This window comes from Leuresthes tenuis, unplaced genomic scaffold, assembly GCF_036924035.1.
Source record: "Leuresthes tenuis unplaced genomic scaffold, fLeuTen1.0.hap1 SCAF_12, whole genome shotgun sequence".
NCBI lineage: Eukaryota > Metazoa > Chordata > Actinopteri > Atheriniformes > Atherinopsidae > Leuresthes > Leuresthes tenuis.
The window spans coordinates 21,674,621-21,697,790 of record NW_027325366.1 but is presented as its reverse complement, the minus strand read 5'-3'; the positions used below and the strand labels follow the sequence as shown (position 1 = coordinate 21,697,790).

The window sequence follows — 23,170 nt, the reverse complement described above, 5'->3', positions numbered from 1 at the left end:
AGTAACAAGAAACCAAATTAAACATATCTAAAGAATACCTTACCTTGAGCAGCGCACTCAGTCCCATGGGGCTCACCAAAAGATAGAAAGCCTTCGGCACAGAAACACTCATAGCTCCCCTTTGTGTTCTTACACTCTTGAGGACACATTCCATACGCCTCACATTCATTCACATCTGTCCAAAAAAGACACCATATAAACTGAATGTACAAAAATACATTTGTGACAATGTTTGGTTAGTTGTAGCTTACCTTCACAGTTGTGTCTTTCTGTGGCTCTGGGCTTGTAGCCAGGTCTGCAGGAGCAGAGGAAGCCTCCCTCTGTCAGGTCTGTACAGTTGTGTTCACACATGTTGGTATTGCATGTGTGCCCACTGCCATGGTCTGATGCAGTGATGAGAAAAATAAATAAATAAATACAAAAATACACCAACCGTTCAACTTTACCACTCCCATAGGTAACTGTATGTTAAGTTACACTGCATTGTCAGCATAGTGGTAAATAAATACAGTATAGTTTATGATAAGTGGTGAGAAAAACCTGTTGGAATGTTGCATAAATGTCAAATTATTCAAATTTGCCCAACCTTACAGTCAATAACAGTTTAGAAAGGCTACATTGAAAACACTGTCCCTAAAGGAAAAACTGAAGTAAACTACCTTTAATCACTTACACACAAGTTCAAAAACCTGTGATCAGTGAGACAAAACCGAGAACATCTGGTTAACCTGAACATATAAACACAGTTGTACAATGAAATTACAAACGAGCAACAGAATATTCTTTGTTTTAGACCTGTGGTCTGTGTCTGTTTGCATGTCTACATCCTGACTCCACATGAAAAAAAGAAGAAAGAGGAATTAAAGAAGTTTGATTGTGAGGTCACGCATCGATGGAAAAATATACAGAAGCACTGATGGCCAACTAAAAAGAAAATCAGTGGAAAGACTGAGTCAATCGGGAGTAAAGTAGTGAGCCGTTATCCAAAAATGATGCCACAGTCGTTGCACTACTTGCACAATTTAGCTCAGAAAAACACGTGCCTGTGAGAACACAGCTTAACATAACTCTCTAGACGGCATCCATGACACAAATACATGGTTGCTACCTGCACAAAAAGGATTAAACTGGCTGAAGAAGACTGAAGAATCTAGTAAAATCAAAATATTTACTGCAAGGTGATACAATTTGGAATCATTTGACATTTAGGTAATATTGCTCAGAGGTTGCTCACTTTGTTTTATTGGCTTGTTGTCTCTGCAAATCAGCAATATGAGAAGCCAGTTTATTTCACTAAAATTCAACAGACAAAAAAGTATATTTTATTTTTCATTATCTTTCTGTGCTCTCTGTTAATGTTACTTACGGCAGCCAAGCTCATCTGACTCATCTCCACAGTCATCATAATCATCACAGGCGTACTGAAGAGGAATGCACTGTCCATTACTGCATTTATACTCCTCATCTGTGCATGGGCCATGCGTTGGGCTTTGACCTGTATGGAGACAAACATCTCACCGAATGAGAAGCTGGAGATTCATCTAGTTCTGTTAAAATCTGAAGTTGGAGTTACTGTAGTTTGAACAGATGAAAAAAAGCACTGCTAAACGTCTACAGCAGTCTCATAATATATGCAGAGTGATCTCAGAAGCTGGACTCACAGTTTTCCTGTTTCTCGTCAGAGCCGTCACCGCAGTCATCAACAGAGTTACACCGCTCGTGGCTGTAGATGCAGCGGTTGTTGTCACAGCGGAAACGGAAGGGCGTCTCACACTCAATGTCCACTTTGGAAAAACAGAATCATTTAGTCTGATATAAACTTCAAAAAATTAAAAAATTCCATTCACTTGTATGACCTGCTGCGGAAACATGGCACAAGTAGTAAATTAATAAGATGTTCGATGTGATTCAGAGGCACTAAAAGGTAACGATTTGGAATTTTTCTGTTTGTGTTTCTTCTTACAGCAGAGATGCAGCTCCTCATCTGAGTTGTCTCCACAGTCATTGTCTCCATCACATTTCCAGTGAGGCTGGACACAAACGTGGTTCTTGCATTCAAACAGGAAGGGGGGGCAGTATGTGCCGTTGGGAAAGCGGGTTGCTGAAAGTCAGAACAATTATGTCAAACTAATTCTGCGACTGATATGACTCTCCAGTACTAAACTCACCCTTACTGTCCTAATGAAACAAAGCTACAAGGCAAATAAAAATAAAATTGCATTGCATGGAGTGAAGCTACCAAAAATGTTAACAATAGTCAGACACTCACGACATGATGTCTCGTCCGAGTAGTCCAAACAGTCAGCATTGCCATCACATTTGAAACGTTCAGCAATACAGTGTCCACTGTTACATCGGAAATAGCCAGGATGACAAGTCCGCAGGTCTGCAACCAGCACAGAATAAAATATGAAAAAAAGGGACGCAACTTGATGTCAGTCAAGTGCCATTCATTAACAAATTAATATTAAAATCATCACAATCATTTCAATATCATCACATAAATAATAATTTATTGTATTAATGTCATTAAAAACAACTTGTAGGTTCTGCAACTTCAGGTTCTATAAAAGTGATCCGTCTTGTACTCAAGATACTGTAGAAAACTTTGGTTTGAAGCAGATTAAATAAACTCCTCCTCAATAACTGAATGTTGGTGGTCCTATTTGTCTATGCTTCAATCTTGAGGTTTCATTAGTTCTTTGTAAAGTGCAGCCCTCAGTTACTCACAAACAGCCAGATCCTGAGCCAAAACAAAGAGCCTCCACTTACCACAGTCCCTTTCATCCGAGTTGTCCTCACAGTCGTTGTCATGGTCACAGACCCAACGGTTGGGAATGCAGCGCAGATTGTCACAACGAAACTCACTCTCTGTGCATGAGCGTGGTGCTGGGAGGAAACAAGGAAACAAAATAATGCAAATGCAGAACTTAATTTTAGTAGTCACCAAATGCTTATTTTAGGGAAAACATTGATTAAACGAATATGTCAGAGCCTCTTTTGTCAGTTCTTTCATCATCTTCTCTTATTGGCAGTAACAATTTTTCCAAGCTTGATTCAATACACCAAATAGTCAGAATTATTTTCTTCAATTAATTGACAATAAACACCTACACGAGTGGCATAAGAAGCTATTACTCTGCACCGAGCTCATGAGTTCGCTGAAGACAAACTATCTTGGCATCAACAGCACAGCCACATGGGGAGCAGCACCACTGTGTTTTAACATCACTGTCTCTCCTTTGAGAGGCTACATTACCCTTATTAGCTGGCATGTTCTCAGACATGTTTAAAATCTCCAGGGCAAGGGGTGACAGACTCCCTCACTCCCTTTTTCTGACACACTGAGGACAGCCTGTTTCTCTAGCAGCTGATAAGACTGCATCTCTCACCACTCCACTCAGCAGAAGTGTCAAGCTTCTTGCAAACTCCCCAACTGTCTGATGAAATGACTGTGAGACGGTTCTCTGCCATCAACACTCCTTTCTCCTTTGAACAATCAACATGCCTGGGGCTTTGGTATTATCACACAACAACCCTACTTTAAGAGACACTCGTGATGCCAAACAGTGTTCACACACACTTCAGTATTGATAGACTCACTGCAGCTGCGTTCGTCTGAGTTGTCTCCACAGTCGTCTTCCCCATCACACCTCCACCTCAGCGGGATGCAGCGGTGGTTGTCACAGCGGAAGTCTCCGTGAGGATCACAGGTCAATTCGTCTAGAGGAAAAGTGGGCACATGAAACATGATGTATGATATCATACATGATACCATACAAATAATAAACACTTATCAAATCCAGCATTGGCACAAGTAGCTGTCAAGCTGTCAGTCATCACAGGCCTTACTCAAAGAAACAGACAGGTACACCCACACCATTGTTCAATTTAAAAGCATCAATTAACCTAATATTCTTGTCTTCAGACTGTGAGAGGAAAGAAAACCCACAGAAAACCAAAACAACATTCAAACTCAACAGAAAGTTTGAATGTTGCAGAGGCTTGAATCAAGAATCACTCTTCTGTAAAATGACAGTGATAAACACTGCACCATTATGCTGACCACAAAGGTGATAAAGAAAGAATATAAGAAACACATAATTGAAACAGAATATAGTCAAACTACACCTCAAGCTATAGCCCCCCTTAGTTTAACCATTTTATTAAAAACAGAAAGATTCGTTGCTGGACTGATGTTTCATGCTGCATGAACTACTGTAGGTAATAAAATGTGATCTGGGTGCATGCTGTATATTACACTCACTGCTTCATTGCTCTAAAAGTTCTCTTTCATTAGAAAGGAATGAAAATCTTCTCAAAATATCTTGAGTTCAGAGATTAAAAAAGATTAGCTCTTTCAGTGGATTAATCAAATCAATAATTACAACGAGACTGTGATACAATAGAACAGTTCCAGAAATGTCATGAACATTAAATTAAATGAAATCAAATAATAATAATAATGAAAATGTCAGTTTGACATGAAAGATATTTAGTGTTTTTAAAAAAAAAAAATTAATCAAACTGTTCAAATTAAAGAGGGAGGAGAGCCGGCTGCTAGAAACAGATGTGTGAGCTCTATTCATGCCAGTTCACTCTATGCCTGAGAAGGATAAGACTGCGGGAGATGAGAACCACAGAAGGGAGAGGAGTGGAGCAGAGCTGGTCTGAGCTGTCTCTACCACACAGTGCTGGGGGTCAAAGATAACGCAACTAGTCCTGTCCTCCTCGCCCTCCACCTGGCCCATCTGCTACATTCTTACGGTAAGATTAGCACAGATCTCCTCTCCTGCTCAGGCATGGCACTAATGGAGTGAGGCCCTCTGATAAGAGACGGGAGGGCCGCTGCGGAGTGTGTTTGGATCGCAGTGAGTACAAAGAGACTTATGTGAACCCTGCCCCCACGCAAGACAGAGGAACAACACACACACACACACATACACATGTATGTGGACTCAAACCAATAGACGGCTAATAAATCTGTGTTGCTCCCAGGGAGAGGTAAATGCTTGGGGAGGGTGAGTGGCGAGACGCTCTCCATCAGCACCTCCCAATACCACTGTGCGTAATGTTCTACAGAGGGCTGAGGTGTTGGCTAATTGCCCTTCATTCATTCCCAAGGCAAATGTCTACTTACTCTTAAGTAATCTTAGATCAATGAAAATGTATAATGATGACGCCAGAAAGCATTAAGTGTCATAAATCCTACTAAAAAACAAACTCCTCACTGCTGCCAGCATAAAATTGGACATCAGTTCTGTCTTAAGGATGGTTGTCGAAGACTCACCACAGCCCTGTTCATCGCTGTTGTCCCTGCAGTTGTTGTGGCCGTTGCAAACAGACCACAGAGGCACACAGCGGTAGTTGGTCTTGCAGGCAAACTCTGTATGGTTGTCACATCGATAAGCTGGTCCCACTAAAGAGAAATAAACAATTAACAAAAGTTAAGGTTGGGGAGTTTCTTAAATGTCCATAAAGGCATGGATATTCAAACCTTGAAGTCTATATTTGCATTTTATTCAATCTGAACCAAAGGTTTGACTTTAGCAGGTTCAGCCTCAACACAATCAGAAGATACTAGTGTAAGAAAAAAAGAGAGATATGCTATTATATACTCACTGCACTCCTCTAATGGTTCATCTGAATTGTCACCACAATCATCATCAACATCACATTTCCAGCTCTGTGGGATGCAGCGTCCGTTGCGGCACTTGAATTGTCCAGGGCGACACGTCCTGGCGGAGCAGTGGGAAGGGTTCTCATCTGATTGATCGCCACAGTCATCCTCACCATCGCACTGCCACGACTCAGGGATACACCGCTTATTTGCACACTGCCACTGATGGCTTTCACATTGGTGGGTAGCTGGAAAAAGATCCAACAAACAGAAATGTATTTAAAAGTGAGCAAATTATGGAAAGAATGGGTTTTTTTCTGTGCCTGAAAGCATATATTTCGTTGTGTGAAATCACTGCTAACTGAAAAAATAGAATGTGTCATTGAGTGAGTAGTTCAAATATGCAGGGGAAATATACATCACTCAACAAGAATTTACAGCCTCCTCCTTCTGTATCTCCTCCTAGCTTCAACTTCAAATGATGTTGCCTTCACTGTGCCTTGGAAGTGAGAAGTTGAATCTCTTTTGCTCTTGCTTTTTGCTTTGCTATTAACATTAAAATATCATGCTTCATTAGATTTTTCACTTAAATTAACAAATAATTCAGCTAGTAGTAGTCTACCAGTACTTTAATGTTTTATGTCCTGACCAGGACATTTTTATTTGAATTGGTGTTTATTTTCTCCTTTTTTTTTAACCAACAGGAAGTTGGAAATTCAGGCTTTTCCATTTGTCAGTGAATGCATTATTAGTACAGCATCGGTATCTTTCGTTAGAAAAACAAAATGTTTTTAATGTTAACCCTAAAAACTTGTTGAGTGACAATGAAGCCCAGGTCTTATGGAGCCAGATATGAATGGAAATACGATGAGTTCGCTGTGGTGTTATAAAGTGTTTCATTTTGCCGTGCATGTTTTAACAACTTGGGCCAGTTCAACACATCATTGAACTGTTATTTTGACTAAAGCATATCACAGACATTTCATTAAGATCACAGGAAACTGTGTCATCTTGTAAAAAAAGGTCACCATTTATTTCCTTTAACAGCTGTATGGCCTATAAAATGTGTTGTTCAATATAACAAACTTAGAATAAATAAAATCACTGGAAGCCTTGAGGAGGACATAACAAATAGTTAATCTCACCACACAGCACATCATCTTCATCTGAGCCATCAGGGCAGTCCTGGTTGCTGTTACAAAGGAAGTGTGAACTGGTACAGTTTCCATCATTGCACTGAAACTGGCCAAGACTGCAGTGGCGAATCGGGCAGGTGGAGGGCTCATCCGAGCCATCTCTGCAGTCCTGTTGACCATCGCATTTCCACCAGATAGGAATACAACTGTTGACAGAGAGACAGAATAAACTGGTGTTGAACTAATGTAGACCATTGTATTCATTCATAATATGCATTTACTATACTGTATATACAGCAAATTAATACATTATGACGAAAAAGTTAGGAGATGCTGGTCTTTCAGTGGAAACCCAGCCAAAATTATGCAATACATTTCATGTTCTTGGTAGGCGTATGGACCCATGAAGTTTTACTCCTAAGTAAAGGAGAAGAGAATGAAAATGGATAATGTCAGTGGTTTATATTACAGGGGCCTTGTGATAGAAACATGATCATTAAAAATCTTTAACTAAACCTTTGGAATGAGACAAACAAGTCATTCTAACAGAGCTTTATCTTTTCACTTCATATTTCCACAGTCAGATCAGCCATGAAATATTGATGCTTAAAATGCTGCACATCAGATGGAAAGTTTTTTTAAAAATTGACAAACCGTTCGTTGTTAGCACATCTGTACTGGGTGCTGGTGCACATGGGCAGGCATCGGCTCACACCTCCTATTTGAACAGTCAGGAAATGGTCAGGGCAGTCGCAGGTGTGTTCTCGCCCCCCGTGACGGATCAAGCACAGGTGAGAGCAGCCTCCATTGTTTATAGCACAGTGGTTGTTTACTACCAAAGGAAGAGCAACAGTCAAACAATATCAGTTTACCACACCTGAGCAAATAGAGACCAGCCACTAGTAAATATTCAAAGATCTTTAACTCACCAATAGGCTGTCTGTAAGGATGATATACATGAATGTCAAATGGTCTGTGTGTGGTGTTAACCAGTGCTTCACGACCAGAGCCATCATATTTGTTGCCTTTCTCTACTGTGCGAGTGTTCCAATCAGTCCAATACACAAAGTCCTCAAACACAGTCAGAGCAAACGGGTGCGGTAACTTTCCATCATACACTGTGTGTCTGTGCTGACCATCCAAGTCGGAGTATCTGAGAAAGGAGTTCAAATTTTAAAAGATTCTTTTAAAAGTCTTATTTTTGCTACAAGTGAAAAGAGTGTGACCACTCTCTGATGTACTTACTCGATATAATTGAGATGTGCGTCGGACCAGTAGAGTTTGTCGTTGGTGTAGTCAATTGTGATACCATTGGGCCACTCAATCTTCGTGGTGATGATAGCTGCTTTGTTGGTACCATCCATTCCAACACGACCAATAAATGCTTTGTCTCCCCAATCTGTCCAGTATACGTATCTAATATGGAGCAAAGAAAGTCCCTTTAGATCATTATATCATATGTATATCTGAAGTAAAGAGAAAAAATCATTAAAAACAAAAACATTGCTGCTTTCACTAGACTAGCACGCCTCTGTCTCCACAAACGGCCATAAGCAATACTGGAAATATGGTTCGATTAACATGTAACAAATGCAGCTATTTTCAGTTTTGTCAGGGTTTTGGCCGCAGTTTCAGAGTTGTTGCATCACTAAAGCAGATAATCACTTAAATCTATTGTATAACAATAACTAAAACAATTTTTTTTACAGGTTTGCAACATCTTTGTATTCCTAATTCCATACTTATTCATCCAATGTATTGTTATATGAACAAACAAACACTTGACCACTAGGCCCACTACCTATGCCTCATGTGACAAAAGGACATTTCCTGGAAGTAATTAATTTACTCCCAATTACATATCAAATACTGAAAGCATGTGTTCGATTGGTTCATTTACAACTAATTAAATCAAATCTATCATTATCTAGGAAGTTTTTGAGGCAGGGCACAGTAAGTCAGCTAAGTTTTGGAAATTATTACTTATTTTCCACAGGTAAGAAAAGAATGTTGCCAAAAATGCATTCATTGAAGTTGCAATGGGTTTAAAAGAGGCATTTACTTGACCTAATTGCTGCTAATAAACTAATAACCAACTAATAAACAAAGCAGAAACCAATCACTATGCCTATGGTAATGATATATGCTGTCATCAATATGCTATGATTTAAAAAAAGCAGCAATGGCAAATAATGTTGATGGCCATGCCAACAACTTAATTCCTCACCCATATTTGGGATGCACCACAAGGCCTCTGGGGTTTTCAAAGCAATAGGTGTTATTGTCATCAACACAGTGTTCAGCCAGTTTCTTGACAAAGCGACCGTCCAGTTCAGACACTTTTAGACAATCCAAGAAGCTATCCACCCAGTAGAGCTTCCTGGCTATCCAATCAACTGCAAGGCCCTCCCCATGCAGAACTCCATTGACCACCACCTCTTTGTTACTGCCATTAAAGAACATCCTCTCTATCACTCTGCGGCTCACGTCAATCCAATAAAGGCGCTTGTCGACACGATCAAAGTCCAAAGCAACGACACTGGTCAGGCCCTGCAGAATGAGAGAATAGGCCTGCCCATCTGTTGACAGATTCCTCAGATAGTAGCGGTTGCTGAAGATGAGGTAAGGTGAGATGTTGCTATTCTGACGGCAGCTGCGCCCATCTGGCTCTCGGAGGAATCCTGGAGCGCACTTGCACACGTAGGAGCCGAGAGTGTTTTCACAGATCTGACTGCACACGCTGGGTGTCTCTGCACACTCGTTGACATCATCGCATGTTTTGCCGTCAGACATGAGGCGGTAACCAGGACGACAGGTGCAGACAAAGCTGGTAGGTGTGTCGGTACAGTTGTGATCACAGTGGTGAATGGATGGGTCTGTGCATTCATTGATACCTGCAGTCAAAGAGGAGGCAAAATGTTCTTGAAGTCATGAAACAGCAACACATTTTGGTAAACCTTGTTACACCTCTTACTTTTCAATTTCCTCAATTTCCTTAAGACAGTGCAGAAATCATATGTCATATAATTTACCCATTGTGGAAGTTATCTCCCAACTATTGCTGGATGAAGATTTGTGGTTTTCTTTTAGTTTAGGTAAGAAATCTCTTTAGACTCACCACATCCTTTCTCATCACTGTTGTCTGAGCAGTCATCATTTCTGTCGCACACCTGGCTCAGGGGAATACAGTGTCCATTTTCACATCTGAACTCTCCAGGAGGGCAGGTGGGTGCTGGCGTGTGACACATGTGCTCCAGCTCATCAGACTCATCCCCACAGTCATTGTCACCATCACAGACAAAGTCAGGGGACACGCAGCGGCCGTTTTGACAGGTGAACTGGTGTGACTGGCATGGCTGGTACGTGCAGCCCTGCTCATCACTGCTGTCTCCACAGTCATTACGACGATCACACCTGATTTTAACAGACCACATGAAATTAACTTGGATTTTTAGACAGACTCAGTGCAAATGTCATTCATGGTATTTTATATCTAACCTGTAGGAGCTGCGTATGCAGAGACCATTGTTGCAGGTGAACTCATTGATGCCACATGATCTGTGTGTACAGTTTTGATGCTCATCTAAAGCATCTGAACAGTCTGCGTCCCCGTCGCACACCCAGTCATGTGGAATACATTTCCGCTGAGGTGGTTGGTTGTTCACACAAGTGAACTCTGCACTTGAACATGTGCGATTGGCTGGGAAAACAGCAAAATCGGACACGAGGATTTAAGAGACAATCAAAAATTGTGATAACATATTATGGGAATCCAAACATTCCAAACTGTATTTCAAATTGTATTTCCACATAGCCCAGACTGCAAATTTTTCCATGTAAGGTGATTGATTCGCATTTTTTGAAGTGGGTCTCCTACAAAGGCTCAGGAAGTGCAGAAGTCTTTAGCTTCAGGCATCTTATTTTTGGAGCACATACTGGTGCGATATAAGAGCCTTGATCCACCCTGAGCCAGGAAGCCAGAGAAAGGAGACATGCACAAAGTAACGAGTGAGGCAGGAGAAATCAGGAATGTGAGCTTCTTGGACTGGAGACCTACTACAGACTAAGATGCTGGGCACTAGCTGTCAATGTCTCCCCTACAACACTCCCTCGGTTTTGTGTACCTAAAAGAGTCAGCATCCTGATAATAACAGCAAGTGGGGAGTAGGAGAGGGCAAACTCGAGAAGTTGGGGGGGAGGGGGGAGTAGTGAGGAAGGGTATGAAGATTTGAGAAGATCTGGAAAAAGATTTAAAAAGAACAGACATGACGAAGATAAGAGATATGAAAATTTAAAGACAGGTTAAAAAAAAAGGTGTATACCACAATTATGCCTCTCGTCTTCGTCACTCATGTCACCACAGTCATTGTCCCCATCACAGATCCAAGATAAGGCAATGCACCTGCCATCGTCACAGCGGAACTGATCTGTGTTGCAGGTTCTGACCAGTGTGGCTGCAGAGACAGATCACATGTTTAGAACACAACAAAAAATGCAGTCGTGGGCCAGTAAAATGTGCCATATTTCAGCTAATTCACATCCACTGTCAATGTTAATCCATTTTATGATATTTATTTTCCAATTTTTTACTGCCAATTATCTCAGGTACTTCCCCCAAAGCTTTTTAACAAACAAGGAAAGCACAATACAACACTGGCAGAGCTTTCAAAATAGTCATGGCAACTCCACATTCCCATGCATGGTGAGCTATCTAAACAAAAGCCAAAGGGAGGCTCTGTAACCCCCGGTGGACAAAGAGAGGGGGAGGGGCTGTTTGTCGGAGGACATTGAGGGGCGTCACCACAGAGGAATGCAGCACACAATAGGAGGCCTGACTGACCACATCGCCAACAAAGAAATACACCACTGACTCGCACTCTCCGCCACATCACTCACAGGAGTCTCTCACACAACACGCAGATGCAGAGTGGCAGACAGACACCTACACACAATAACCAAGCAGCTGATGATGGGGTGGGGGCAGCAACACAAAGCCAAAAGGCCCATTTTGGGTGTGAGATAGTTGTGCAACACTCACTACAGGAGAGTGGTTCATCGGAGCCGTCAGAGCAGTCAGACCCTCCATCACAGTACCAGTGACCAGGGATGCAGCGGCCACTGGAGCAACGGAACTCACTCGGGGAACAAGTGGATTCAGCTATGCGGAACATGCAGACAAGAATTAAATCACTCGGAGGATTATGTAGATTGAATTAATAATACAATAAAATGTCAAATTTGATATTGCATCTAATTTAGATGCCTCACTGAAATGGCAAAGACATGCAAAAGCAATGTGAAAGGTCAACTTAGACAACAGCAACTTGAGGTAAGTTGTAGATTTCATATAGCAAGGGACTTTATCCTAAAACTGCTGATGAACTCACCACAGTGCGTAGGGCTCTCGTCACTCATATCCCCACAGTCGTTGTCTCCATCACACAGGTATGAACGTGGGATGCAAATGTTGGTAGACTGACATTTTGTTTGCTCTGGCTGGCAGGTTCTCTCCGCTGAAAAAGTAAAAAAAAAAAAACATATTTAACACAGGTAATAACAGCTTTGTCTGTTTCCCTCTGTTTAATCTTGTGGTTAATTCAGGATACTCACGGCAGTTTTGCTCATCAGAGGTCCCATTGTCATAGCAGTTGTTGATGCCATTGCAAACATAGTCCTTTGCAATACAGCGACCATTGTTGCAGGCGAACTCTGTATTGGGGTCACAGAGTCTAAACTGGCAACCCACTTCATCACTGTTATCTCCACAATCATCATAATGGTCACACCGGTAGTGGTAGGGAACACATCGGCCATTGCCACAAGTAAACACTGTGGGCTCGCAGGTGTGGAAGGCTGCCAATCAGAATCAACAACAGGTCAGAGCTCTGGCCAGTAGAGTGAGATCAAAAGATATGGGCATACTTTATTACTGGAATCTCATTTTACCTGACAAGGCAATAAAGGATGACAGCAACTGTGGGACTGCATGCAAAGACAAGCGCATTGATTCATGAGTTAGTGCTGATTTTTACTTAAGAGCATGACACTGGAAATTGAGTCGCAAAGTGCAAGAATACGCACCAGCATAGCTGAAGATTGGTTTATGTCCTAAGAAAGATTTGTTAAAGCGAAAAGAAAAGAAACATAACTTGTTAGTATTAGTGAAGGTAAAGGCTGGAGAACTGCAGAGGCAAAGAAGAGAGATTAATGCATTGCAGGAAGACTCTAAGAGGACAGCTTTGACTGAGATCTTTTTAATCAAACAAGTCACAAATGCAAACATGGAAAATGAATAGTTCAAGCTCTTTTAAGAACACTACCGCAAACTCTCTCCAGCTCATCACTGCCATCTCCGCAGTCATTGTCATTGTCACATTTCCACTGGGCTCGAATACAACGGCCATTCAAACAGGTGAACTGGCCTGGCTGGCAGCGAGTCCCATTATCAGGGATACAGTGCTTGTTGTCGGCCAGGTACCAGTGGCCCTCTGATGGACACTGACACTCAGCTCCGTTAGGTCCTAACAGGACAAAATTGTGTTGTTGAACAAGTCATGCAGTTTTCTGTTACTACACTAAATGACCAGAACACAGTGAGAGGCTGTACCTGGTGTGCAGATGTGGCTGCAGCCTCCATTAAACTGCTGGCAGGGGCTGTCACACTGCTGCTGCTTCCTGCTGGCCAAAACATGGATGTCCATCGGTCGAGACGGAAGGTTCTGAATCATGACCGTCTGGTAAGAACCATCGTGCTTGTTGGCCCGATAGATGCTGCGAGTGTTCCAGTCGGTCCAGTAGATGAACTGACCAAACATGGCCATGGCAAATGGGTAGATGGCTGTGCTGACAATGACCTCACGGTTGGACCCCGTAAGAGAGGATCGCTCAATCTTCTGTCTAATGACAGAGCAAAATGATAATAAATGCAGAAGCTTCAGAGAACACAGACAGATGTGATAAAATACATTTTTCAGCAGTGGAAATTTTAAGATCTTACAAGCTGGCATCCGCCCAATAGAGCCTCGCCTCTTCATAGTCCAGGGTCAGGCCATTGGGCCACACCAGACTGCTGTTTACAATCTCTGTTCTGAAGTTTCCACCTAAGGTAGCTCGTTCAATCTTTGCATGAGTTCCCCAGTCCGTCCAGTACATGTATCTGTTTAACAAGAAAAAAATCATTTAAAAACATCCAGTTTGTTCCTATCAACAAAGAGAGTTATTTGTGTAAATCTTACCCTCTACAGGGATCCAACATGATTGCTCTTGGCCTGGACACATGGGCGATAATTGTTCTCTGAGCACCGTCCACAGACATAGAACTGATGCTCTGGTTGACATAGTCACTGTAGTAAATTCTTTTGTTTATCCAGTCATATGCAATACCATCAGGAGCCCCAAGATCTGTCAAACCACAGAGACCACAATGTAATAAGTATGACTATTAATCGATTAAGAGTTCAACTGTATGAGTACTAAACTTACCGGATGCCACAATGACAGCAGCTGAAGTTGGAGAGGACAGGCTGATGTAGCTAATCTTGCTTGCTCCTGCGCCTGAGCTCTGTGTGAAATAGATCCTATTGTCTGTGAGGTCAAAATCCAGAGCCACTGAGGTTCGAGGCACATTGACAACAGGGAAAGGCATTGCATGGTCCTCAGGATCAAGTCGCAAGCTACGCACTGTGCTCTCAGTAGTGTAGATGAGGTAATCATCCCTGGAGACTACGCAATTCTCCTCATCGGCTGCAAGATTTCCAAAAGCACAGCTGCATTTTTTATTCTGGGTGCCTGCACCAGAGCCTGGGAGGGCAAAGCAGAAGTGGGCACAGCCTCCATTTGCTTCCATGCAGGGGTTGTGGTTAAGGTCTTGTGGGCTGGTGGGCTGGGTATGCTGGTCAAAGATAGCAACGTCCCTCAACATGTTGATGTTGTCTCTAATGACAGCAGGTGGTTCTGTGTTGGCTGGCTCTTTACTTGCCTGGAAAACCTTCTTGAGGTTTCTGTCCACCCAAATTATGCTATTCTCAAACACTGTGATTCCGTATGGAGTTGGGTAGCGGCTGCCATACCTAACTATCTCTGTCTCCCCTCCTTGGGGGTTGATTCGAGCAATCATATCCAGGGAGTCATCTACCCAGTAGACGTAGCCAGTTTGCCAGTCCAGAGCGAGACCTCGTGGAGTAATAATCCCAGAGGACACTAAAATTGTGCGGTTGGTCCCGTCCAAGAGTGCTCGCTCAATTTTGGGGTTCTGACCATAATCAGCCCAAAACAAGTATCTGTTTTTGGGGTCAACAACAAGGTGGCGTGGCATGTCCACCTGTGTTTTAAACAGCACCCTGCGGAAAGTTGTGTTCAGGCGAAGCACCTCAACATATGTCTCAGTCAGGAAGGCATTGGTAAAATACAAATTACCTGAGGACAGAGTCATGTAAAGTTTGTAATTAGAATCGTATGCAATGCATATTTGTCCATCATTGTGTCCGTTATGATAAAAACAAACTGGAAAATTAAGCTGAATATGGTCAGTGCAGAAATCTAGTTGACTGACAGCATTATTTTGCAATCAGTTCAATGGTGCAATTATAAACGAGTCAGAAGTAAACTCTTCTCCTACATGTAGCTCTTTATCTTCTGAACTGATCTTCACCTTTCCTAACGATGACGGATGACAAATTGTAAAGAACAAAAATTATGTCTCAATCTTGCTTTAAATTTTGAAAACAATCATTTAGCTTTACAGAAATCAATTCATCCTCTACTCACTTGACTATTCACAGAAACAAAAGATGGGAATAAGGGGTGCCCAGATTTTTACATGGCACTGTATGTCATAAACAAAACATGAGCACAGCAGCTTACCTGCAGCCCAGTCGACAGCAATGCCTCTTATTCCATTGCGTCCTATTCCAGATGTTACTATGCTACGTAATCCTGAGCCATCCGGCTTTATCCGTCTGACCCCGTTCTGTGTCGCCACAGTGCTGCTAAAGTCACACCAGTAGATGAAACCAGAAGCCATGTGCACATCAATATGTAAAGCATTACGACCTGTAAGAGGATATTTTCATAGTATTCAGTTCATGTGCTTTACTCATTTTTCTCTTTTTTTAAGAATCAGTGTAGATCACATAAATGTATTACATGCTGCATAGTAATTATAAGAGTCACTGACCTCTCCCAGCAACAGGCACCATTGCTTCAGAGTGATCTGATCCTTCCAAACTGAAGCCTTTAATAGCAGACAGAGTAGAGATGACGACATAGGACTGGTAGGGAGCACAAGTCCTATTGTCGGCTTTAAGTTTAAATCCAGTCGCACACGCGCAGGTAAAAAGGCGGTGCGGTCGGGGTAGACAGAGCTGCTCACACACTTCCAAATTGTCTGAGCAGCCATTAGACGTACCTGCAGATGCTGAGTTTGTAGAAGGAACACAGTGAAACAACATAGGAAACATAAACAAGCATGAAATCAGTGAATGTGAACCATGTAATTCAACTGATAATGACTATTTGTGACACTCACCGTCTCGAAAATGAACTTTCAGGACTCTAAGGCCTGATACATTGTCTCGCAACACAACCTTGTTGGCACCTGTGGACTTGTCTACTCGCTCTATGACTTCAAAGTCACGGTCAGTGAAGTAGAGGTAATTCTGGTAGACCGCCACACCCCAGGGGTGAGACAGTCCTGTTACTATGGTGATGCGATTACCCCCATCTGGATCACCACGCTCAATCTGAATACAAGAATAATGAAATTATTTGATTAATTATCTACATAAAAATTAAGTTAGAAACCATATCCTAACTACCAGAACTATAGAGAGAAGAGAATGAAGACCTACCTTGCCAGTGCTTGTCACAGCCCAGTACAGCTTGTTCTCTTCGATGTCTACAGTGAGGAACTCGATGTGATCAAGATTGTTGGTGAACAAGTTGACGGGGTTCAAACCATCCATGTCTGCAGATGCCACCTTGGCAGGTATGCCACTCTCTGTTCCCTGGTCTGTCCAATACAGTTTGCTTAAGAAAATATAGGATTACAGTCAGTGTTTGTGTTACTATGCAATTTTGTCAGATATATACAGCAAAGACTAATCACTTCATAATCTATAATGTTAAAGTCAAGAGGGACTGAAATTGTTACAGCTAGATGAAAAAAAAAAAAAAAAAAATCAAATATAGATGTTTTAACATTCCGTTGTGAAAGTACCAACATCTAAGTTGTGTTTAATTATGGTGACAATGGATAACTCAGAAATGTCTTTCTTGCATCTGAACTGTAGACTGCTGCAGTCTTAGATTGCAATGTGGTATTCAGTAACACTTATTAGATCTCTCTAGAGGCAGAGCAGATGGCGACGTGGAGGCTGTTAGAGCTCAGTAGCTGTGGATTTGGGTGGCTATGCCAGAATGCTGTTAAATGGGGCTTACCCACGTGCTGGATCCACTGCGATGCCAACAGGACTGCCAGCTCCAGTTGGAGAGCCATTATTTGTGATTAGAGTTTTCCGGTACTGTACTTCCCCTCTCAACTTTAAAACCTGTCCGAACAGAAGCAAAAACAGGTGTAATAGTGATTTGCCCTATATTTGAAAATGTTCTATTCCTACATTCGTCTCACCTCAATAGACTGTGTAGCTGGATTGGTGTAATACAGGTTCTCTGTCATCCAGTCCAAGGCCAAACCTACAGGGGAGCCAAGAATGGCTGCAGGGGCAAACTCTGTCCTGTTCGTACCATCTGACCTCACCTTGTGGATCTCACCCTGTTGGACAAAGGGTTTTCAGCATTGCTCATCTTTCTAGCATGTTTAAGCTGAATCTTTATTGTGTTTTTACTGTTAACCCTGATCTCAAGAGACTGAACTGAACTCTGATATGTACATTAAACAACATGGCTCCACTTCTTCTCTGCGCCTTAAGTGAGTTCCTCCTTTGTTGTGTGAAGTCAGTAAAACTGACAGAGTAACTTACTGGATGCTCCACCCAGTAGATGGTTTGTTCACTGTTGTCAAAGTCAACATCATAGCCATTTTGAAGACCAGCAATGGGAACCATAGCATCATTGCTCTTGTCTTCTGGGTTCAGGGGGATGCCATAGATGATGCTGTCTCTCACAACCACCAGGAAAGGATCCTCGACTAAAAGAAAAAATTTATGCCAAAGCATTCACAAAACAGAAACTAAGAACGGAACAGCAAACTGTTCTTCCTACACTTCAACAAGAAACAAACCAACAACAAAAACTAAGCTAATTAGTATTCCTTAAATTCTGAATCAGAGTTAAGTGGGCATGCTCCTGCTTTAACCCATGGTAATCAATAACTAAAAGTTGCTTTTAGTGTATTATATCTGGTGCAAATTGGGTATCCCATGCTAAAAGGCCTTTATCTATAAAGAGGATTGACTGGTGAAAGCTGGTTCCACATTCTGATTTGCTTTGTCATCAGAGATTAGAGTCAATGAATGGTTGTAGGGCATTTTCATTCTTGGATAATCGTTGGCTTCAGGGGGATATTGTGTTCTGCTTGGTTTGAATGGGCTGAAACCTGAGATGACTTAAGCTGCTGACCGAAGGCAGACTCCTTGGACTTTAAATTAAAGGTCCCTTGTCTTCTTGAGGCCGCGGAAGATACGCTTATATGATTCTTAATATTTACGACTGGAACAGCAGTTGTAAAGCAGAGAATCTAAATGGGAGGCTGTTGACAAGTACCTTAATTAATCTATAATAAGAAGACACTAATTTCAACAATTTCTCCTTTAACCAACACAAAGATAGCTCTCTGCAGATAAAGTATGCAAGAATCATCATTTCTGCAATAAGAATTTAGCTTTTTTTTCTGGCAAAAACAATTCTGAGATAAATACCTCAAAAGTACATCGACTTATCAGCTACGTACATCTGATCTGACTTCCTTTTCATCAAACTAAGTGTTGAGTGTTTCCCTCCTTTTGGCAACATGCATACCTCTGGTGCAGGTGAATTGATCTGCTGCCAATGTCCAGCCTGAGGGGCAGGCGCACGAGTAGTATCTTGGTCCCACAGCAGAGAGTAGGCAGATATGAGTACAGGGGCTCCTCAGGCAGTAATTTTGCCCTGCAAAGTACCGAGTCAAATGTGTACACATAAACACAACCGCACAAAGTAGGCTGAGTAATCTTTACAGGTTCTCATTGTTTTTTTTCCACAAACTTAAGTGATCTGTCACATATTAACAGAGTCCAAACCAATTCACGTGGCCAAATTCAGATAACAGTGGTGCAACAAAGATAAGGTTAAGCTCGTATTTGCCATACCTGCAGGTTGCCGGGCTGGATGTACTGCCACCAGACCCATGGGCTGAGGGAGGTTGAACAGCATCACTGTCTGGTTCTCCCCATGCCATTTATGAGCTCGCATCACTCGGTTGATGTATCTGTCGGTCCAATAGACAAAATCCTCAAAAATGGTAATTGCGTGGGGGTGTTGCAGTACCTTTTCATAGAGAGTAGCAAAAGAAAAAAGGTGTGTCTCACACATGCTATTCAAAATTATATAGAATGTGTTCTGTTCACCTTTAGATATTAACACACACATTATCGCTTGATAAAGCGTATCTTTAACATGAAGTCTGCCATCGCATTCACTTACCAGATCACTGGCTAAAACTTGTTTCCTGTTGTTGCCATTATAATCGCAGTAGTCAATGAAATCCAAGTAGGCATCAGCAAAGTACAGCAAATTATTTGGATAGTCTATGGTTAAACCATTAGGCCAGTACAGTTTGCTGCTTATGATAACAGTCCTCAGTTTCCCATCCATGCTGGCCCGCTCAATGCGTGGGTTCCTCCCCCAGTCAGTCCAAAACATCAAGTGAGCACTGCAGAAAAAGAAAACTTTTAAGAACAACTGTTTTTACTCTGACTAGCAGTGAGCATAAAACTGATGACATTAAATAGTAACTAGGTCGAAAACAAACTTTTTTTCTGACCTGTCTCGTGGGTCCAGAACAAGACCTCGAGGGTTAGTGACATTTTCACTGACTAATACAGTCCGGTGGGTGCCATCCAGTTTAGACACTTCAACTGTCTCCAGGACATAGTCAGTCCAGTACAAGTTCCTTCCCACCCAATCCACAGCAAGGCTCTCTGTCACGGTCACTCCACTGTCAAATATCTGTCCACAGGATTTTCATTTTTAGATAAACATATCAATAAAACAAAATAACCACTAAACACAAGCTACATTTAGTCTTACCACAGTTCTATCACTCCCATTCTTGTGAGAGCTCCAGATTCTGTCCTGGCTTGTATCAGACCAATACACCCGGTCAGTGGCAGAATCAAAATCCAGGGCCACAATGTTGCGTCCATCTCGAACCAGTGAACGAACCACATTAGGTTGAGCGGTTATGTCATCCTGCACAATCTGATTCCGACTGGCCACAAGCAGGAATGCTTGTCGATAATCTGCAAAGAGACATCAAACCTCTGTTCCTTTTTTCATCTCCACTTTCATGCTAATAAGGGCACTTATCAGCTTTTGTAAGTTGGCCACGGTCATACAACAACACTGTTAAATAGACCCTAATCAAATGACAATCCTTTGGGAATGCACTTTTGTCCAAATAATGTCCTATTGTACGGCAAAGCCTTTCAGTGGGTTATCAGTGGGGACGAAAAGCTCATGTCAGGCACGCTCCCCATAAACAGCCCTTTGTTTGTGATTATGTCCTAATTACACCAGTGATGGGCAGTGACTGACATATATGTTATTTGTCTTATCTCTTGAAATCAGAGCAGCAAAGAATGACAAGGAAAAAGAAAGACAGTGTGTCTGACTCTTCGTCTGGGGGCCAAACTCCCCCTTACTGTGGCTCCTTCCCAACAGCTGGGAACAGAGAAAACCAAGATATGTTTCATTGGCAAAATAGGTTGAAACTCAAATCATTGATGATAAAAAGCATTTTGCTTCATCATGAAATTATGTTCTATTCTTTTAAACTACCATGGGACCAATCTATTTCTTACACAGGAAATTCAAGCCATATCCTTCCTCACCTGAGGCCTTGCAGGTGCGCTGGTCTGCTTCAAGAGTGTAACCATCCTGACAGTGACAGCGGAAAGAGCCTCTCTCATTAAAGCAGTGCTGGCTACATAGACCAGGAGGAATACACTCGTCCATATCCTCACAGGTTTTGGAGTCATTGCTGAGTTGATAACCCACAGGGCATGAGCACTGGGCCCCAAATGGCCCTTGGATGCAACCGTGTGTGCAGCCAGCATTGTTGTCAGAACAGCTCTCCTGGTCTGAGATAAAAGCCAAGAAATGACAAATTAGAATTAAAAAATTTGAAATAATGTTTTTGAAACTCATGCTGTACTCTAACGACAACAAACAATGTAGCATAAACTACTTTTGTTGCTTCTCCTTTGAACTGCTGATGTACCAGAACTATTTTATGCTAATTTGTGGTACTTGATGATCAATGAAAATCTACAAAAAAAAAAATTTGAAAAAAAGAAGATTCTGCATCTGTTGAAAAATCAATCAAAACTATTTGAAGCATTTCTGCCAATGATTGAGAGTTTGTTCCTACCTGGTAAAGGTTCATCTGAAAGTGGTGAGAAAGGCAAGAAAGGAAAATCACAGATCATTTTCAGGTTAATGCAGGACAAATCATACACATGCTTGATTTTAACACAAGAATCCAAAGACAAATAGATGACATTCAACACAAACACTTTCAAACACTGAAATTGAGCCCTTATTGTTCATATAATACAAGAATGAAGACAATTAAATCACATTAAACAAAATCAGTATGGAGAATGATCATTTTTGTTGCGCGATGTGAAAATGTTACGGAAAACAAAACAATCAGGCCCAAACGGAGACAGAATATGTACTACAATGAAGAAAGCAGAGAACAGACTTACTGCAAAGTGGAGACTCATCAGCACCATTGGGGCAGTCTGGAGTGTTGTCACACACAGTGGTGAGGTTGATGCAAACACTGTGACCAGGGCACTGCCACTGCCAACTTGGGCATCTGAAAGGTGGTGTGGGGCAGTCTCTTTCATCACTCATGTCCCTACAGTCGTTGTCTCCATCACAAAGCCAACTGCGTAACACGCAATTTCCATTATCACAGCGGAAGAATGAGGAAGGACAGGTACGAGGCAGGCAGGCGTGGTGCTCATCGCTGCCATCCTCGCAGTCTGGATGGCCATCACACTCCCATGTAGACGGCACACAGCTCCCATCTGACTGACACTGAAACTCACTCTCATGGTGGCACATCCCTGGGGGCCTGGTGGCTGAAATATATAAGGAGATATCACAAAGGGAACAGTCCTAAATGACTGGAGATTCAATTATATCAAAGATCCTGAATCTTATCATGCAAGACTGGGTACTTACGGCAGTTCTGCTCATCTGAGCGATCACTGCAGTCGAAGACCCCATCACATCGGTAGAAAGAGTTGATACACTGATGACCTCTTGCACACTTGAACTCACTTGCTGTGCAGTTGTAGACTTTAAAATCCAGAAGAGTATGTTAATGCTCATGTTAAACATTTCTGTGCACAATGAAAGACACAATCTCCATAAAATTGGGTAAATACACCCTCAGATGAACAACAACACATGACATATCACACAATGGCATTCTTCACTTCACAAAAACTAAGCAAAAATGCAGAAGCAATGTGTGGAAAAACGTGAGCGCCTATAAAAAAAATAAATCGGAATTTTGACATTTAGCTTGTCTGGAGCAATCAAGTTAACACAATGCTAAGGAGGAAAAGACATCGGCATTGATATCTTAAAAGCAGTTTTTTTTATGCCCACCAACAAGGTAAGTTAAAAGCACAAACAATATGGAGCCCATCAGGATTGCTACAGCTACATCTCAGACTCTACAGGCCTCAATCAGAATGTTAAAGTTCTTTAAACTACAATTAGAAAAAGACTGAACAAGTATGACTTGTGTGCAAAGGTTGTCACAAAAAACCCTCTTCTCTCTAAAAAGAACATGGCAGCATAATTTAGGTTTGCAAAGTTACGTCTGAACAATCTACAAAACTTCTGGAACAGTCTCCTTCCGACAGACAATATTCGGTCTGTGAAGATATTTGGTCATACTGCACAACGCCACATTTGGTGAAAACCAAACACAGCACATCAGCACAAACACTTCATACCAAATGGCAAGCATGGCGGTGGAGGGATGTGGCTTATTTTGCAGCCACAGGACCTGGGCATCTGGCAGTCATTGAGTCTGCCATGACCTCTGTATACAAAAGCATTCTAGAGGCAAAAGTGAGGCCATCTTTCCAACATCAAATGATTGGCTGTAATCAGGTCATGAAACAGCACCATGATTCCCAACACAGCAGCAAATCTACAACACAATGTCTAA

The 23,170-nt window shown here is 41.9% G+C and overlaps 1 protein-coding gene across 1 annotated transcript in view; it reads right to left on the bottom strand.

The window, feature by feature from the left end:
- The window catches only part of lrp2a (low density lipoprotein receptor-related protein 2a), a 45,679-nt gene that overhangs the window by 6,469 nt on the left and 16,040 nt on the right, over positions 1-23,170 (bottom strand). The window contains 44 exon segments of the mRNA XM_072397084.1: positions 44-175; positions 252-383; positions 1,367-1,495; positions 1,662-1,784; positions 1,964-2,101; positions 2,270-2,386; positions 2,773-2,889; positions 3,604-3,723; positions 5,291-5,419; positions 5,623-5,868; positions 6,766-6,962; positions 7,411-7,588; positions 7,686-7,909; positions 8,002-8,172; positions 8,984-9,650; positions 9,875-10,170; positions 10,255-10,456; positions 11,079-11,210; positions 11,795-11,914; positions 12,144-12,269; positions 12,367-12,609; positions 12,703-12,738; positions 12,838-12,864; positions 13,077-13,277; positions 13,364-13,653; positions 13,754-13,912; positions 13,992-14,157; positions 14,239-15,171; positions 15,619-15,807; positions 15,932-16,171; positions 16,283-16,496; positions 16,605-16,782; positions 17,194-17,303; positions 17,384-17,527; positions 17,736-17,902; positions 18,733-18,861; positions 19,062-19,239; positions 19,396-19,624; positions 19,736-19,920; positions 20,002-20,213; positions 20,805-21,053; positions 21,344-21,358; positions 21,684-22,064; positions 22,168-22,284. Of these exon segments, the coding sequence (XP_072253185.1) occupies positions 44-175; positions 252-383; positions 1,367-1,495; positions 1,662-1,784; positions 1,964-2,101; positions 2,270-2,386; positions 2,773-2,889; positions 3,604-3,723; positions 5,291-5,419; positions 5,623-5,868; positions 6,766-6,962; positions 7,411-7,588; positions 7,686-7,909; positions 8,002-8,172; positions 8,984-9,650; positions 9,875-10,170; positions 10,255-10,456; positions 11,079-11,210; positions 11,795-11,914; positions 12,144-12,269; positions 12,367-12,609; positions 12,703-12,738; positions 12,838-12,864; positions 13,077-13,277; positions 13,364-13,653; positions 13,754-13,912; positions 13,992-14,157; positions 14,239-15,171; positions 15,619-15,807; positions 15,932-16,171; positions 16,283-16,496; positions 16,605-16,782; positions 17,194-17,303; positions 17,384-17,527; positions 17,736-17,902; positions 18,733-18,861; positions 19,062-19,239; positions 19,396-19,624; positions 19,736-19,920; positions 20,002-20,213; positions 20,805-21,053; positions 21,344-21,358; positions 21,684-22,064; positions 22,168-22,284 (8,688 nt within the window).